This window comes from Mesoplodon bidens, assembly GCF_964165515.1.
Source record: "Mesoplodon bidens genome assembly, chromosome: 2".
In the NCBI taxonomy this organism is placed as follows: Eukaryota; Metazoa; Chordata; class Mammalia; order Artiodactyla; family Ziphiidae; genus Mesoplodon; species Mesoplodon bidens.
In genome coordinates, this window is record NC_138177.1 from 176,767,840 (window position 1) to 176,785,377 (window position 17,538).

At 43.6% G+C, this 17,538-nt stretch overlaps 1 protein-coding gene across 2 annotated transcripts in view; it reads right to left on the reverse strand.

Annotated features, from left to right (window-relative positions):
- PRDM2 (PR/SET domain 2) overlaps nucleotides 1–17,290 on the reverse strand; it is a 107,406-nt gene extending 90,116 nt beyond the window's left edge. Inside the window, exons 1-2 of one of the 2 annotated variants that reach the window (XM_081256028.1) lie at nucleotides 17,217–17,290; nucleotides 568–682 (exon numbers count right to left, since the gene is read on the reverse strand). In XM_081256028.1, the coding sequence (XP_081112154.1) occupies nucleotides 568–682; nucleotides 17,217–17,225 (124 nt within the window). In that variant the 5' untranslated portion in view covers nucleotides 17,226–17,290. Of the gene's footprint in view, nucleotides 1–567; nucleotides 748–17,216 lie in introns of those variants that run through there. The other variant, XM_081256029.1, reaches the window with a different exon arrangement.
- Between the last annotated feature and the right edge of the window lie 248 nt (nucleotides 17,291–17,538).

Sequence of the window (17,538 nt, forward strand, 5' to 3'; positions counted from 1 at the left end):
TTATAACTTATTTCCTTAGCCTTCTGTCTAAAGATGAGGACACAAAAACAAGACTAAATACAAAAAAGCTTGGCTGTATTCAACAAGAAATTCCAGCCAGAAGCACTGGAATACACTCATGTCATCATCCACTAAAATAACTACTGAGCGTCAGGTACTGGAGACATAAGCTAAATAAGAAATGAAGGCACTCACAATCAGTGAAAGGGACAGATGTGAAAACAAATACAAAATAATGGAATAAATATAATAGCATAATCACACTCAAATCACAGTGAAATCAGAGGAGGGAGCAATACATTCTATGGGAAGGAGAGCCCTGGGGAGACACGGAGGAAGGGGGCTGCTCAGGCTGAATCACGAAGGATGGGGGATGGGTGAAGGTGTGCTTCTGGTTTAATTTTATAATCTAGGTCCACCCTGGATTCTTAACTGGAAAACATAATCTTCTGAGTCAGAGTATAGATGCGTTGCTTTTAGAGGGAGCTCCCTACCTGAGAAGCCCCAGAGGAAGCCTCGCCACAGCCTGCCCTCCCTTCCCTCTCCTTCTCTGACCCCAGTGCTCACCAACCCGAGTCTTGTCAACAGCAGATTGGAAAAGCCTCACTTCCTCTGGAAGGCCTCGAAGCACATGTTCAGGTACCTCGGCCAGGGTCTCGGCGGCTGCCACAGGCTCAGCGTTCTGCAGGTTAAGAAGCAGAAGGATAACAGCAAAAGGAAGAAAACCCAGCTCCATTTTGATTTTTTTCTGGCCCAATAAGCAAAAATGTAACTGAAACCCGAAGCTGGAGAGCCAGACTAAGATGATCATGTCAAGCGTTTCAGGAGAGGCTTTGATGCTTGTCTGTGAGTCTCCAAAGGAAACCACTGTAACCTTCAAGCACGTCTGTGTTCATCTATTTTGTTCCCGCCACCTGTGGCCATTTTAAAAACATGTAAACCTCTGGCACCATATTGTTTTAAACTCCCACAGAAACTGGCAGCAAAATACAGCTCAAGCTTACTTTTAAGTCACAGGCCACCATCAGCATTTAAGGACATTAAAAAAATAAAAACCAACACTCCCGACTTAAATGAACACTGTTGGCACATGCTGTAAAGGCCGTGCCAGCCAATCGGACCCCCATCCCATCCATGCTTTCATCCCTCCAGCAACAACCCCTTGAACGGCTTGAGGATTCCCAGCAAGAACACTACAATTTATTCTGGGCCCTCCATGGAAGTGAGACCTTTCCAGGAAACAGTACTATACGACTGTATACCAAGTAACTAAATAGCAAAGTCCCCACAATATCATAAAGTCTCTAAGAAATAGAGAATTTAGAAATTACTAAGTATATGCCAAAATTCTTAAGAAATAAGATTACTATTAGATATATGTAGGTAAGGTAACGGAAAGGGGAGATTTGAGCCAACTCATAGAACATGACTGTTAGTCTAAAAATAACTTTCAAATTAAAGGAAAAGTGAGTGGCTATTAACCGGCACCACATATACCCTGAAGAACTGATGTGCAGGTCGTGACCCCGCCAAGAATGATGGGTTTTGTAGTCTGAATGTTTTTTATTTCACTGCAAAGGGAAACATTTCTCAAGGACTTTCAAAGAAACCAACATAGGCAAAAAGGAAACTCCAAGCTAAAAAGATTACTTTTCCCAGAACAATGAAGATCTTGTAGTTTTTGGGGGTTTTTTTAAATTAATTTATTTTTGCTGTGTTGCATCTTCGTTTCTGCGTGAGGGCTTTCTCTAGTTGTGGTAAGCGGGGGCCACTCTTCATCGCAGTGCATGGGCCTCTCACTATAGCGGCCTCTCTTGTTGCGGAGCACAGGCTCCAGACGCTCAGGCTCAGTAGTTGTGGCTCACGGGCCTAGTTGCTCCACGGCACGTGGGATCCTCCCAGACCAGGGCTCGAACCCGTGTCCCCTGCATTAGCAGGTAGATTCTCAACCACCACGCCACCAGGGAAGCCCCGATCTTGTAGTTTTTAAGAATGTTTTGTTCCAAGAAAAGAATATCATCCAAATTTTTGTACTCCTAGCATTTCAATTTTTAAAAAAAACATATCAATAGGCTGCTTCGAGAGAAGTAAATCCCACGGCAACAAGCATGTCATTATGAAGGTCTACTGTGCTATTTTGAGTTGAAATGTGCAGAAGTGGGCATCGAGGGACTAGGGTTCATTCCCTGCACAGGGCGAAGGTGACGGTGCATACACTCCAGAAGCACAAATACTTCCATCCTGCCTGATTTACGCCTTGGTCCTGACAGTATCACCAAGCACAAGTTCAATGTCTTCCCAGACGTGGGAATATCAGAACTGGCCCAGAAAATGGTCTTATGGTATTTTTCATTAGCTAAAGTGTGAATAAATTTAGCACACAAATTTCTCACTTCTAAATACAGTGCCCTCATTTAAAAAGTTTTTCATGTATAAACTGGAATTTTGGAAACGTGAATAAATTTTTCCAAAGAGGGAAAAGGTATGAAATTGGTAGTTGCTATCCTAGGCTACATAATAATTATTTTTTAACTTGGATAAATTACACAATATTAACAAGTACTAGCCACAGTGATGAGTCCTATTAGCACATGGCTAGTTAGCACAGTCAGTGGGAATTTTCTTCCCCTTTCTCAGATGGGACCCAGGAGAAGAGTTTAAAGGATTTGACACCACTTAACCTCCCCAGAAGCTCTGAAAAGACAGTGCGTCAGCCAACTCAAACTGATACTTCCAGGCAGTATTACAGTAATATTAATGACTTAATGTGTACCAGGAACTTCCTCAGGCCTCAGTGCAAGGCACTGTGCTAACCATCTTGTGTGCAAGCTTACTCCAAACAGCCCAAGAAGCAGGCACTGTCAATGCCCCCTCCCAGCTCCCCTCTCCCTCACCACACACACAGATGAGGAAACTGAGGCTTAGGGAAGTGGTCCAAGCTGCTCAAGGACAGGGTTTGAGACTCCATCTGTCTATCCCCAGAGCCCGAGCCCATAACTACTGTGGTATTCGCAGTTAAAATTCTGCTGGATCGGGTATGAGGCCCTAATATAAAACATGGTGACTATGGTTGACAGCATGTATTATAGAACTGAAACTTGCTAAGACAGTAGAACTTAAATGTTCTCACCAAAAAAAAGAAAAGAAAAAGATAAATATGCAAGATGATGGGTATGTGAATTAACTAGATGGTAGGAATTCTTTCACAATGTATAGGTATATCAAACCACCATGATGTACACACACTTTAGACATCTTACAATTTTGTCAATTATACCTCAATAAAGCAAAGATTTCAAAAAAGAAAAGATTCTGCTGGAATATAATCTGAGAACCTCTGCCCTAAAACCTCCAAACCTCCCCAGAAATGTCAACAGGAGATGGCGCCTAAGGTAGGATTGGTCATTCCCACAGGAAATGTGTAACTTGGGGATAAGTTGAAGATCATGGATATTAAAATTTATGAGACACCTGTGACTATAAAGGACCTCAGCAGAGGTGCCACAGGAAAAAGAAATAAGGAAAGTTCCCATACACATATTTACTTGCTTTCAGCAAAACCATTATTTTTAATTTGGGTTCCTTTAGTTAGTAGAGGAAAGCTTTTTTTCCTGTTTATTTCCGTACCCTTGACACTACAAAGGGACTCAACTAAAACCGGAGGACCTCGGTCCAGACACTGGCCAGCTCCAGGGCCTTCCTCTCACCGCTCCGGCTCTTGCAATCTTCACTGCAGTGGCTGTGGCTGCAAACTGCATGGAACATCTTTAGGAAATCAGAAGTAGAAGAAGGTAGGACGGCTTGCCTAAGCAGAACCACCCTCTCCCCCCACTTCCTTATTTTTCCTTCATAGCTCTTACCACAATTTTAAATAATTACTTGTATAATTATGTGTTTAATGCACCTCCCCCGTCAGACTGCAGGGAAGACAGATTGTGTCCATCTTACTCGATGTTGCATTCCCAGTGCTCAGCAACAGACTTGAAATGTTTGTTGTCACTTAAGTACCTGAACAAATAAATGATTCTTGCAAGTTAACTTAAACCTTTTTTTAGAAAAAAGAAGGCTAGGAAAAAATTAAATAGCAGAGTCATCTATCTGAAAGCATTTTCTCTCAGAGTGCCTGAATTTCTTGAATTTGAGGTATTTCTGGGTCAACGCAAGGATCCTTTTTTAGAAAATGTGCTATGCTCTCAATTCCAAGCAACCAGTTTACAAGTAAACCTTTGGAACAAAAGAACAGTTAAAAGAAAATTGCTCTTCCCAACACACTCATAAACTGGGATCTCTTTCATATACATACACACACACACACACACACACAATCTCTTTTATATATAAATATATACATCTAATACTATATATATATATATATATATATATATAGTATTAGATAGATAGATGGATAGATACATAGATAGATAGATAGACAGATAGTATTAGATGTAACACCATACTCTAAACAGGGTCACCTTGGTGCTTACACTAAAGAGTAACAATCCTGGGAATACTTCTTAGGTTGATTTTGTCTAAAAGAAACTGTAACGTCTAGTTAAAAGATTTCTGAGTCCCTTCTGTGGGCCAGGCAACGTTTTAAGCATCACATATGCCTTAACAAATATATATATATTACTCTAGTGAAGAAGACAGACGAAATCAAAGATATACAGTGCTTGGTACTTATTGATGCTCTGAAGAGAAATCAAGCACAAGAATGGGACACAGTGATGGGAGAAGGGGCAGGGTGCTATGTTAGACAGAGGGCTTAAGGAAGACCTCTCCAGAAGTAGGAAGGGAATCTTGTGACAATATGCAGGAAAAACAGGTCAGGAAAGGACCTTGCTGAATTAGGAATAAGTGTGGTGTGTTCAGAGAACAGACAGGCAGAGACCAATGTGTCCACAGCAGAGCAGGGAAGAGAAGAGCGGCCAGCGCTGTCTGTGTGTGTGCGGGGCGGGGGGGTGGGGGGTGGGGGGGGTGATGCCTTCGGAGACCTATGAACCACACAGAATGAGAGGGGTGGAAGGTAAGCGGCCGGAGGCCAGGCTGCACACTCCAGGAAGGAACCTTGGCTGCTCCTCTTTCCAGAGGGGCCAACGGCCTCCCAGCACCCCATCCCTGCTGTCCCAGAATAAAGGCACATTCCCATTTCAAGGGTTTCTGACACTGACCACTGTGATAAGCACGGGGGAAGCTACGAGGACTTCTCTACTTTCCTGTTATGTAATAGAAAACGTAAGAACCCCAATTCCCTACTTAATGAAACAAGTATCAGTGAACTGATCTGGATTGGTATGTATTAAATGTAACGTAATAAATTTAACATAGTAAGTTTAAGTTAGTAAGTTAGTTATTAACTGTTAATTGACCTCCTTAATTCCATGCCTCCAACTTCCTACCTCAAAGTTAAAGAAAGTCAATATCCCCTCTCTCCCCCAACTAATGGCCACAAGTTGTCCATCATTCAATCACTAACAAACACTTCCCAAGTGCCTGCTCCGGGCTGGCATGTGCTGGTGGTGAAGATACTACGGTTAACACAGCTGACCCAGGCCCCCTTCTCAAGAGGCTCACCGGCAGAGGAACTCTGATTCTGCTTCCGAACACAAGAAACCTTACAGGTACTTGGAATCTCCAGTTTTGACCTTGCTGTGGAGCCTCTGGAAGGTCCTTCTACGCTTTCCCGCAATACTCTTCCTCTGGCCGAGGATGACCTTCCCGTGCTGGATGACGGGGCGCTCAGGGAACATGGCTCTCACTCCTTCCTCTGGGCCAAGCTCTGTGCTAACAGGCACTTTCTGCACATCACCTCACCAAATGCTCACCGTAATCAGAGCTAACGCCGACGGAGCATTCAGGATGCTAATCACTGTTCCAAGCTCTTTCTACAGCACCTCGTTTAATCTTTACACTGTCATGCTGGTTGTGGGTTCTTTTATAACCCCATTTTACAGATGAAACTGAAACCTGCCTATACTCACAGCTAGTAAGTGGCAGAGGTAGGATTCAGACCCAGACAATCACGCTTCAGGAGCAGGAATCCCAAACACCAAGCCTTAGAGTAGCCCTGTCAAGTAACTTCCCCAAATTACATAAAGTAGTGGAGCCAAGGTAAATTCCAGACAGGAGTCCACATTTTAACTACTAAACCAGTGGGGTCTCGCACTGTAATCCGGTGGTGCCTGGGAAGTCCCTTTCGAGGGTCCACAAGGCCAGAGCCATTTTTATAATAATAAGACGTTATCTGCCTTTTTCACTCTCAGATGTGTACAGGGGAGTTTTCTGGAGGCTCTGACGTGTGATGATGTCATCATTCCACTGGCTAATGGAATGTGTGATTGTTTAATCATGTGTTTTAAATTTTCTGAGTCATGAATAAGGCCTGTAGTCTGACTAACATCACTGTACCAAGCTGATTCCGTGGTATTGATATTGTACTAGAGTTAAGACGTTTCCATCGGGGAAGGTGAGTGCCGAGGACCGTAAGGACTCTACTACTTTTGCAATTTCCTGTGTATCTATAATTATTTCCCCCCGCCAAAGTTTTAAAATTTGTTTCAATTTCATGGTAAATATCCAAATACATAATCCACGTAAACAAAAAGCCTGAGAATGGCTGGACTGAGGAAGACCACCCCTGACCTTCCGGTACCTCCCATCTCAGGACTGAGAGGCAGAGAACAGGAGACTGTGGTGATGCGAGGAGCGAGGGCAGAGGCTGGATCCACATATTTGTGCCCCCCACCGCCTCCCCCCATGCCAAGCTTCCTGAGCACAACTGGAGGGGGTGCTCCCCTATAGGCACAAGGGTTTGTTTGGTTTTTTTTTAAGGTTTCATTGCTAATCCCCGAAGGAGAACAAGTAAAACAGACTAGAACAAACTGAGTTAAGTGGCTTCAAAACATTAAAGGCAACAACTTATCGTCCATGCCCGTTAGGGCTCCTGCAAGGATGCACAAGGAGAACAGAGTTCCTACCCTTTGCTTTAAGCCCCAGATGGTGGGACTGCGACCCCATCAAGGCCTGAGGACTCCTAAGGGAGCCAGTGTGTGTCAGTGCTCCAGGCCCCTGCCTTACCCAGAGGAAGCCTGTCTCCACTGTCCTACGGAGCAAGGGTCCCCATCAGGCCTCCCTCCCACGCTCTGGCCTCTCACTGCACGCTGCACTCTGATGCACTGATGGGCTGGCCTGTTCGACGGCCTCTCCACCAGAGGCAAAGCCAAGGTCCCAGACACACAGGGCAGGTCTGTTTCACTCGCCCTGCCCCCGGAGCCCGGCACAGGATGCATAGCTCAGAGCGGTGGTTGCTGTGAACAGTCAAATAAACAAGTGTCTGGCAGTCAATGCCAAGAGGTCCAGGTGCAGAGACGGCTGTAAGTGGACACGGCTCGACTGGTAACGGAGTCCAGGGGAGTGGATGAGACTGGAGAGCAGAGAGCAAGAGAAGAGTGAGGACGAGCCCTGAGGACACCACTACCTACGAGTGAAAGCAGCAGAAGAGGCCTAGGAGAAGGCAGCCCAGAGGCAGTGAGGTACCAGAAAGGCCACGAAAAGGTTCAAGGAAGGGAGAGAGGTCAACAGTCAAACGCTGCTGGTGAGGCTTCAAAATCTGCTGGATCGGATCCCTTCCCTCCAGCACCCACCACCGCCATCCTTTAAAGATGAAATAGCACAGCAATCCCCACCCATCCAACAAATGTCCAGTCTCTGTCCCACGTGCCACCACAGTGCTACCCTAGGAAGCTAGGAAAGCAACAAGGAGGACATGGGGTCCTGCCCACCTGCGGCCCACAGCCTAGCGTGGGAGACCGGCAGGGTGTTCCAATGGGGACCACTGAAAGAAAGGGTGTGATAAACAGAGATAAGGAGGGGACTCTGCTTTAGTTAGGGTAGCTGGGGGTGGAGCAAGTGCATCTCAGAGAATGACACAGAGAATGACACACAGACTTGGACTTGAAAGATGAGAATGAGCCATGTGTGAAGGACTGAGCATTCCAAAGAAACATTCTGAGGAGACCAAAGGGCTTGGCAAGTTCAGGAACAAAAAGAGGCCACTGTGGCCAGGTCAGAGTGAGCCAGGGAGAAAGCAGAGGCAGCTGCCACCAGATCCTGCAGAACCTTCACGACCAAGGTACGGAGACGAGATGGCCTTTGGAGAGCGGTGGGGCGCTGCAGGGTTTGGGGCAGGGGAGTGACAAGATGTGACAAAGTCTTCTGGCTTCTAGTCTATTCCATATTCAACTCCTCCAAACCCTCTGCCTTCTCTATTAATCAACCTATAAAGCATCTGGTTCAAAACTCTTTTAAAAACATTCTAAATAAAGTCCTGTAGTTCCTCTACTGGTTTTAGAAACTTTCACAGTTCAAGGGAAGCCAAGAAAATGAGGTACCTGAGAGCTTTCTCACCCTGACATACCCGTGCCCCTTGTCCAGAAGGTTCTGATGCAGGGTGGGAATGGAGTGGGGGCTGAGCAGGAAAAGGAGCTTTCTGTTGCCTCCCAGTGAGTCTGTTACTGGCAAGACTGAGTTGCAACCTCTCAAACCACCTTCATCCAAAGCAGCAAACTGTGGATCTACAGCCTTTCAAGTCAGGTAGTTTGTTTGGTATACCCACAGATTAAAAATACATATATATATTCTATCGGAAGAAAACTCCCCATTTTACTCTTCAAAGTTCCTTCCTGGCCCCTACAGGCACAACCCTCTGGCTCTTCCTGCCCTCACCAGCCTAGGTCCTCTTACTCCTCTGGGGCTCTCACAGCCTACAGTGACCCAGACCACTGGTCCTTCTGACCCTCAGTTCCTCTGACCAGTCAATATCCTCTACATCCTTCCGGGTCAAGTTCACATCCCAGCTCCTCCATGAAGACATTCCAAACAATGCAGGATTGTCCACTTTGCTGGCTTCCTGTATGGTCAGCTTTATGCTCTCTATATATAGTACTTCAAGGTACGTGGAGAACGATTCCCCGAGGAGAGACAGACTGTTGGTGAGACGATCAATTAGGAGGTTTAGTAAACAAGGAATGTCTCGGTCTGTACTCAAGCAGTAACAGTGATTAGAAGGTATTTTACAGGGCGGAATCGAGAGACTCGGTTACTGGATGACGATGATAATAACAATACTTACAGTGTTCCCTATATGCCGGGCACTAGCCTTAGTGCTTTACATTTATTACTCATTTTCTCTTGCCCACAATCGCATGGAATGGGCACTGCTATTATCCCTATTTAACAGGTGAGAGACAAATACCGAGAAGACAAGTGACTTGCCCCAGTTTACACAGCTGGAGGGGAATGTCAGTCACAAGACACCAAAGGTGAGGCGGAGCTGAACAACCCTCTAACCTTCTCTACCAAAGCGTTAATCTCAGAACAACAAGAAATGTAAGACTTCTGCCACAGCTCCTTCCACAGGTATGTAAGGAAATGCTAGTCAAGTGGCTAATTTCTTTTTTCAAATTTCAGAAACCTAATATTTTCATTCGGAAAGACAATGTCCTGGATTTTATAAAAATTGCTAATTTGCCTAGTAAAATACATGATTCAAAATGAGATTTAAGGGCCATCATTATTCAATGCATCAGTTTCCCTAAACTATACACTCACTAGTTGAGATTTAGGTAATAACAACAGATTGGAATCACCTTAATTGGAAGGCTTTTTAAAAAATGTCTTTAGTGTCAAATTTGTATTTATAGTTACCGACAAAAAATATAATTCTATATTAATAATATGCTACAACAGCAAAAGTGGTTTTGATTTTTTACACCATATATATTTTTAGGATAGAAAAAAAGCAGGGGAGATACCTAAAACGAAAGATAGTAGCCATCCCACAGTTTCACCAAATCTTTAGAAATATGATTATGAACAGATTTATCTAGATGGTCAGATGGGTCTCCCATAAAATATTTCCTGTAAAAGGAATAAACCACTAATATGCACAACAAATGGATGACTCTCAAAAACATACGCTGACCAAAAGGAGATAAACACAAAGGAGCACATACTATACGATTCTATTTACCTGAAATTCTAGAATGGGAAAAAACAAACGATAGGGACAGAGAGCAGATCAGTGGTTGCCTGGGGTCGGGGGTCGGGGCTCGGGGGAGGACTAACTGCAGAACAGCAAGAAGGAACTTTTGAGGGTGATGGAAATGTCCTATATCTTGACAGTGATGGTAGTAACATGAGTGTAGACATTTGTCAAACCTCAACACTTCGAATGAGTGTATTTCATTACACATAAATTATACCTCAAAGTTGATTTTTAAAGTAAAATAAGTAAATGAATCCTATACTCTCCTCTTTAAATCATGCTAAAATGAACCTTTAATGCTCTGAGAAAATAAAGAACAAAAATACCAATGCCATGGAAAAAAATTTTTTTCAAGATTTTTCTTTAACCCAAGTCAAGCATTCCTTTGCTCAAAAACCTCCAAAGGTGTCCCATCTCCCTGAGCAAAGTCCACTCTGGTCCTCACAATGACCACAGGTCTGACCCAACACCTCTCTGACCCCATCCACTCTGCTCCAGGCACGTGTGTTCTGGAACCAGCCTGCTCCACTTCCTCCCTGCACCCCTCTCTTCACACTCTCAAATAAACAGTCACTGTGTTTAATATGTATCAGAACACTGGCACTGGCTGCTATTACATAAGGCTGCATGTACTATCTTACACAGGCAACACATACTAATGTCTTTTTTTTTTAAGATGCTAAATAGAGTCCCTCTTTTTTTTTAATTATTTTATTTCATTTATTTTTGGCTGCGCTGGGTCTTTGTTGCTGCGCGCGGGCTTCCTCTAGTTGTGGCGAGCAGGGGCTACTCTTTATTGTAGTGTGCAGGCTTCTCACTACAGTGGCTTCTCTTGTTGCAGAGCACAGGCTCTAGGTGCGCAGGCTTCAGTAATTATGGCACGTGGGCTCAGTAGTTGTGACTCGCGGGCTCTAGAGCACAGGCTCAGTAGTTGTGGCACAAGGGCTTAGACGCTCCACGGCATGTGGGATCTTCCTGGACCAGGGCTTGAACCCGTGTCCCCTGCACTGGCAGGCGGATTCTTAACCACTGCACCACCAGGGAAGTCCCTAATGTCTTTATTTTTAAAAATATACGAATAAGCAAGCTTAACTGGCATTTCATTTAAATTTATATCAGTAAATCCTTTTATACACTTCATCCAAAGACTGATCATAAATTACTACATCAGTTTTAACCTATTTAATTAAAGCACCTCGTTTCTTAAATATCGATTTGATCAAAACCAACACTGGGGAGCAACAGCAGTGGGTGACAGGAGAGATCAGATTCAACATCCCTTAATATTAAGAACACAACATTGTACATTCACACTAAGATACATATTCCTGCTACAATAGACTAATACTAATCACCATAGCAATTGCTGTCACGAGCAAAAGACATCCAAGAATCAGAGAGTATTAAAACACTCAAATTCCATGAACAATTCTTTGTTTAGACTCGCAGACAATACCCTTAGTTACTATTCTGGGGGCAAACAATGGAGGAAAAATATCAAACAAGCTTCAGTTTTCTAAAATAGCATTAAATTGTATTTGGTTAAGGAATGAGTATGACTGCAATTAACAACAAGCAGATGGGGACACAGAACAAGAAAATCTTATACACCATCTCTGCAAAAGGAAAGCAGTCAAATAGTTCTGAAAACACTTTCAGAAGTACCCTCGTTCAAAAAGCTGGCAGGTCTATTAAGCTTCCAACTAAAGAAACTGTCCTCGAATATGGTGTTAATAGTGAACAGACATAGTACTACGTTCTTGCCCCTAACAATCCAGTCTCTGCAGCACAGGAAGAAAGATATTCTACCTCTTTTTTTTTTTTTTTTTTTTTTGCAGTACGCGGGCCTCTCACCGTTGTGGCCTCTCCCGCTGTGGAGCACAGGCTCCAGACGCACAGGCTCAGTGGCCATGGCTCGTGGGCCCAGCCACTCCGCAGCATGTGGGATCCTCCCGGACTGGGGCACGAACCCGTGTCCCCTGCATCGGCAGGCAGACTCTCAACCACTGCGCCACCAGGGAAGCCCCAAGAAAGATATTCTAAAAAGTGGAAATCAGATGATGTCTCTGCCCAGTGGCTTCCCATTGCATTTAGAAGAATAAAAGATTAACTTCTTCTCACGGCCCTAAAGGCCCTATAAATCTGGCCCTCATCCCTCACACCAATTTCATCCTGTCCAGAGTCCCTGATGCTCGTCAAGCTCCAGCCCCTGGCCTGCACTCCATTCCTTGAACCAGCAAGCTCATTCTCACCTCAGAGCCTTTGCACTCACTGTTTGTTCACTCTGCCTAGAATTTCTTTCCCCAGATCTTCATATATCGGGTTCTTGGTTATGACCTGAGTCTCTGTTCTATTATCAATCACTTCCTCAGAACAGCATTCCCTGACCATGTAATCCAGAGAACCTCTCCACCCACCATTCTTTATCACATTACCTTATTTCACTGTCTTCACAGCACTTTTCACTATCTGAAATTATCCTGTTTGTCATCCTGCTTTTTAACTGTCTCCCTCTAAAAGTATGTGTTACAAAGCTGAGCCCTTGCCTACCTAGTTCCCTGCAGGCAGAATCCACAACACACTGGGATGCAGTCTATGCAGGATGAATGAGGGGATGAGAGAGCATTCAGAACAGCTAAAGTAATGGAATATGGATCTTTCCATTATTCCGATGGCTTATCACAATTCTCAGGGTTGGATCTGCAGCATCAGTGATTAAAAGCTTCTTCTGTTATTTTAGTAAGTAAAACTTTAAAACAAGTTTGGAACGCTAAATTGCTTTGCTACTGATTACTGGCAATACCACAGACCAGTGGTCCCCAACCGTTTTGGCACCAGGGACCAGTTTCGTGGAAGACAATTTTTTCCACGGGGGCGGTGGGGGGAGTGGTTCAGGAGGGAACGTGAGCGATGGGGAGCGGCGAGGAGCGGTGGGGAGCAATGGGGAGCGGTGGGGACCGGTGGGGACCGGTGGGGAGCAATGCAGAGCGGTGGGGAGCGGTGGGGAGCGATGCGGAGCGGTGGGGAGCGGTGGGGAGCGGTGGGGAGCGATGGGGAGCGATGGGGAGCGGTGGGAAGCTGTGGGGAGCAATGCGGAGCGGTGGGGAGCTGTGGGGAGCGACGGGGAGCGGTGGGGAGCTGTGGGGAGCGACAGGGACCAGTGGGGAGTGGTGGGGAGTGGTGGGGAGCGGTGGGGAGCGGTGGGGAGCGACGGGGAGCGGTGGGGAGCCGCAGATGAAGCTTCGCTCACTCGCCCACCACTCACCTCCTGCCGTGTGGCCCAGTTCCGGTCTGCCGCCCAGGGGCTGGGGACCCCTGCCAGAGGTGACTGATCAGTATACAGACATGCTGCAATCATAAAACTACTATACTGATAGAAAGTTTCATATATTAGTAACAACTTGAGTTATATAAAGATTCTTTAAAAGTGAGTAATCAAGACAGCAGTATTAAACCATTAGGGCTTAAACTTACACAATGTTATATGTCAATTATATCTCAATAAAGCAGGAAAAAAAAATCACTGGGGCTGTACCTAAATATTATAGTTCTCTTCTCCTCCCAAGCGCCTGATGGGTTTGCACTGCTTTCCCCACTTGAGTTTTAAGTTCAATGCAACCATGGGAGTCACTCGAGCCAATTAAGCAGAAGTAGGAGAAACATGTACTGAGACAAAGCCTCCGTCACCCTTGGTTCTTAAGCAACTAAAACAGCAGATCCACACTGGATGTGCAGCAAGAACAAGAAATAAATGGTTGCTGTGTAAGACCCTGAGGCTTTGGAGCTGCCCGTCTGTAAGTGCAGCATAACACAGCTTATCCTGACCGGTACGGCAGTATAGCATGGTGACCAAGAACCCCTGGGCTTTGGAATCTGACTGGCCTGAATCAGAATCAGATTCAGATTGAATCTGAGTGAATCAGAGCTCTATCACTTACTGTTTGAGTGATCACGGGCCTCTGGCCTTAATGTCTTCATCCATAAAATAGTTATAATACCTACTCTTCATAGAGTGGTTGCAAAAGACTGAGTTTAAAGAATATATATGTAATACGCATTGCGGTGCCTGGCATGCTGGTTAAGCACTCACTACGTAGCAAGTGGCATTCAACCCTAGAACATCTACTTTAAGTGACTATGAGCATATCTGCATTATGGAACTCTGCTCACCTTAGATGTTCTATAAAGTAAAGTATTCTAAACTCCTTGTCCATGAAACAGCCACTTATATAAAGTTCTGGATTCTCCTAGATAAATCTAGGAGAAGATAAGAAGAATAGTGGAACAACTCAAAGTTAACAGGGATGGGCGTGGAATGACAATGAAGCAAGTAAAGGATAGCTGTGATTTGAAAGTGGAAAGAAAAGAAAATGGAGAGTGAGGGGAGGAGATACAGTGGCTGCAAAGGCTGGATTCTAAATTAGAAAAAGAAGAGATAGTAAGAAAGGGTAAGTGCTGAGAACAGACAGAAAGACAATGAAGGACAAAAAGCATGTGGGTCTGGAGCTCTGTGGAGCCCAGGGCTGAGGGTGGAGGGAGAGCACGGCTAGCCACACCAGGAATGGCTTGAAACATATTGATAAGACAGCAGGTCAAGCTGCTGCTTCAACAGTCAGTGTTTAAAATGCCAGGAGGCTTTGGACTCTGCTGTTTCTTCTAAAGGACTCACTTGTAAACAATATGGTATGCTCACTCCTGGGATCCTGTGGTCCCTAAAACTCAACCGTCAGGCCTGTATGAATGAAAGATTCTGTGCTATGGTCTTAGAAACTACACCAATCATAAGAGGCAGGTCTGACAGCTAAAATTCACCAAAGCAATGCTGATCAGTCCCTAGAGAGAAAAATCTAACCCTAAACTCACCATCAAAATTTTAATTAAAAATCAATCTGGTTCAAGTTAAAACTTTTTTAATATCTGAATTTTTGTGTAGTTGTTTTGAAGCTTTTCAAGCACTTACTGCTCAATTTCACTGGCTGAAAATAAGAATAAATACAAGAGGGAAAAACATGAAGTGTCCTGAAACAATTCTTAATTTTTAAAAATCACTGGGACAATTACTGAAAAACACTCATAGATTGTATGTCACGCTGTAGTAATCAGAGCTCAATATCATGGGACTAATACTCCTCAAATAATAAAAATATAACTAATGATGCTGAAAATTTTACTCATAAAAAGCAGACAATTTTTATAATCCAAATAAAAGTTTCACTACTACCAGACCATTTAAATGACACCCAAATCAGAAAATGCGCTAGCCACTAGAAACATAAGAGGACACTTTCCCACTGATAGTTGGCATTTGGTATCAAAGGCAGTCCTCTGTAGATCTGACATTAAAACTTGTCAAGAGCAAAACCAAACTGTAAGAGAGCCAAAAAAAGAAATGGTTATTACTACGACTCTTTTGAATGACATGTGGACTTTCTTCAAACACAAGTCCTTTTGATATGAATGGAATATTAAAGCGAAAGTGTGAGGCGGCAAACAGGTCTAAATACATTCGAAATGAAATAGTATTAGCTTAGCACAGTTAGCCACCTGAAATAAATGGCTGTTGAAGAGTGATGCAACCTAGGTGATGTCCATATTGAGGTTCCACTTTGGAAGCATTCACCATCATTCCAATCCAGAATCGAGACTCCCCTAACAACAGCTCCGAGGCAGGAGGAAAGCAAGTTCCATGGGGAGACCAGGTCAGCATTAAGACTCAATCTTAAAAAAGGAAAATAAATGAACTCTACGACATATATCCGCACATAACTTTGATGGACAATGACTATGAAAAATCCATTCTGTTCTCTTTTCCCTCCCCCATCTCATCATTTCAAAAATAATTTGCCTTCAAAAGCATGTCAGTAAATCTGCAAGCTTAAAATAATAGCAACCATGTGCCCCATGTGTTTGCCAGATTCATTTTTTATGGTGCATAGTCCTCTGCATTAAAATCAACGAATTTTTGATAAAGTAATGAAAAGAAATCAAAAGAATCCATTTCAAAAACTTCACACCTCTCAACCCCAACACAGGACTGAATTTATCATACTTGGTCACTTAATGAAACTGGAGTTGTGAGCTCCAGTGAGACGCACCTGTAAATGGTAAAAAAGGTGTCGGAAGTTTCAGTTGATTGAGAGTACAAAATGTTTTCAAGCCTGATTGCTTCAAGCTAAACACCAAAAATTACAGACTACACACTTTTAAGTTCTGTCCTTCATATTTTTAAAAAAAGCGTTTTATAAAGATTTCAAAAGAGAATGTTTCTGATATCCATACATTTCTATAACTGCAAGTGAAATGATATTAAGAGCAGAAAATAAGAATCCTACTTTAGAACATATAAAATCTACATAACTGGTTCTACTTATCAGAACACCCTTGAGGCTACAGAAATACCCATAGCAGAATTGTTTAATCTCCAGGTAATCCCACACCCTCCTGTAAGGAGAAATACATCTTACATTTCAATATCTGCTCTCTCGTTTTTATCCTAAACGGGTTTTTGTTTTGTTTTGTTTTTTTGCGGTACGCGGGCCTCTCACTGTTGTGGCCTCTCCCGTTGCGGAGCCCAGGCTCCGGACGCGCAGGCTCAGCGGCCATGGCTCACGGGCCCAGCCGCTCCGCGGCATGTGGGATCTTCCCGGACCGGGGCACGAACCCGTGTCCCCTGCATCGGCAGGCGGACTCTCAACCACTGCGCCACCAGGGAAGCCCTCTAAATGGGTTTTTCAAGGACAGAATGCTTAAAGTTTCCCATTCAGTTTTGGTCTCTAAAAATAACTTCCAATTTTCCCTGTGCAACCAATGGGTTATTATAAAATAAAAAGTACTAAAAATGAAAGCTTAATAAGCTTCAAAACAAAAACAAAAACAAAAAAATAACACTAGAGTGTGGCAGGGAAGGTAAAAAAAGAAAGCCTGAACTAAGGTCCCTAAGAATGAGTCCTCTACTTAGGGTTCCACAGAAAAGCCAACTCACGCCAAAACAATGCACACTCCACTTCACGAACAAACACACACTATGAAAATGATGAACTAATGAATGGTATTAAGAAACAGAAAGGAAAATCTGGGAGGAATGAAGGTGTGTGTTACTATCTTTTAAAAATCAAGAACTGGTCTAACATCTAGATAATGTATTTGTATAAATTCTTATTTTTAAACTCACCTGATTCATTTTCAATTCCTGTTGTGTTCTGAAAAGATACACACAACAAAGAAACTTCCTTGATTACATGAGCCCTAAAAAGAAAAACAGACAATTGTGATATGTACCTGCCTACAAATTTACAGTGATTTAAAACTACATACAGAACTGTAGAGTTTGCTCAAAGGGCTATTCATAAAGCAACTCCATGCCAGATCAACTTCAATATATGCTGAGAACTTACTTTGCAGATTTATTATCTACAATAAAATAGATGTCTTACTATTCTTTACTGAGGCTTCATTGTACTCTACAATTGAAAGCAGACTCATTAGAATGACAT